This window comes from Gymnoscopelus braueri (assembly GCF_963280865.1).
Source record: "Gymnoscopelus braueri genome assembly, chromosome: 14".
Taxonomy (NCBI): Eukaryota; Metazoa; Chordata; class Actinopteri; order Myctophiformes; family Myctophidae; genus Gymnoscopelus; species Gymnoscopelus braueri.
This window is the reverse complement of record NC_137619.1, coordinates 31,948,924-31,950,251: the sequence shown is the minus strand read 5'-3', so window position 1 is coordinate 31,950,251 and position 1,328 is coordinate 31,948,924. Positions and strand designations below refer to the sequence as shown.

General features: G+C 45.6%; 1 protein-coding gene across 1 annotated transcript; it reads left to right on the top strand.

The window, feature by feature from the left end:
- LOC308100595 (leucine carboxyl methyltransferase 1-like) lies at positions 1-984 on the top strand (the record flags this gene model as incomplete). Its single annotated transcript, XM_080449663.1, has 1 exon — positions 1-984. One exon carries the CDS (start codon positions 1-3, stop codon positions 982-984), a length of 984 nt encoding a protein of 327 aa, XP_080305789.1.
- Between the last annotated feature and the right edge of the window lie 344 nt (positions 985-1,328).

The window sequence follows — 1,328 nt, the reverse complement described above, 5'->3', positions numbered from 1 at the left end:
ATGAGTGAAATTGCCCGACGACCCTTTACAGATACAGACTCTGCAGATGAGGGTGTGAGGGTGACGTGTGACGATGCAACAACATGCAAACAGTTTGCATCCAGCAAAGGTTACTGGAAAGACCCATACATTCAGTACTTTGTGAGGTCTGTGGGGGAGCGGAAGGCTCCTGAAATCAATAGAGGGTACTATGCCCGCGTGCAAGGAGTGAACCACCTCCTCGATGCGTTCATCAGAAAGACGGAGTGTAACTGTCAGATTATCAACTTGGGTGCTGGTCTAGACACCACATTCTGGAGGTTAAAGGATGACGGCCTCCTACCTAAAAAGTATTTTGAAGTCGACTTCCCTGCGGTGGTGGCCCGGAAGATCCACAATATAAAGACAAAACCATCTCTTTCAAAACCTCTCATCGAAACCAACTCCACAGACCCCTTACTATTAGACGGCCATAGCCTTGACTCAGACCGATTCTGCATCATTGGAGCAGACCTTCGAGACATCTCAAGCCTAGATGAGAAACTCAAGACGTTCCAGATCAACCCTGAGCTGCCGACGCTGCTCGTGTCAGAGTGTGTGCTGGTCTACATGACCCCCGCCCAGTCCTCCAACCTAGTGCACTGGGCTGCAGACAACTTCCACACTGCCATGTTTATCAACTATGAACAGGTGAACATGACAGATCGCTTTGGCCACGTGATGATAGAGAACCTTCAGCGTAGACAGTGTAATCTGGCAGGAGTAGAGGCCTGCCAGTCTCTGGAATCCCAGAAAGAGCGATTTCTAAAGACTGGTTGGGAGCATGCAGACGCTCTGGACATGATGACTGTTTATGGCGTTCTTCCACAGGAGGACATAACAAGAATTGAACATCTGGAGATCCTGGATGAGAAGGAACTGTTACACCAACTCCTTCGGCACTACAGCATCTGCTGGGCCACCAAGGACAAACTCAAACTGGGTCTGTCACAAGTGGCGTTTTGATTTAATTTTAAACTTTGTTTATTGTTTTTTTTGTGCACATTAATTATGTAACAATTCTTCATATTTAGTTCATGGAACGTGCCATAGAGGGAAAAGGGAAAACATATATGGCCACATACAAGGAACTACAAAAAGAAAGGCAACAAAGGGAAAAAGGAAAAATAAAAAGAAATTCCAGCACAAAACAAGAAGAGGAAAATGTCAGAAAGATAGGTCATCAATAGGTCCTTGTCTCCGTCAAGCCTGTCCTGTCTGGAAGCAGTAAACGTATATGGATTCTCTAGGAATCAGTATAAATTGCCCTTTGTTTTCTTTGTGTCCCTAAGTGTTCGGTTTGCGTTTTT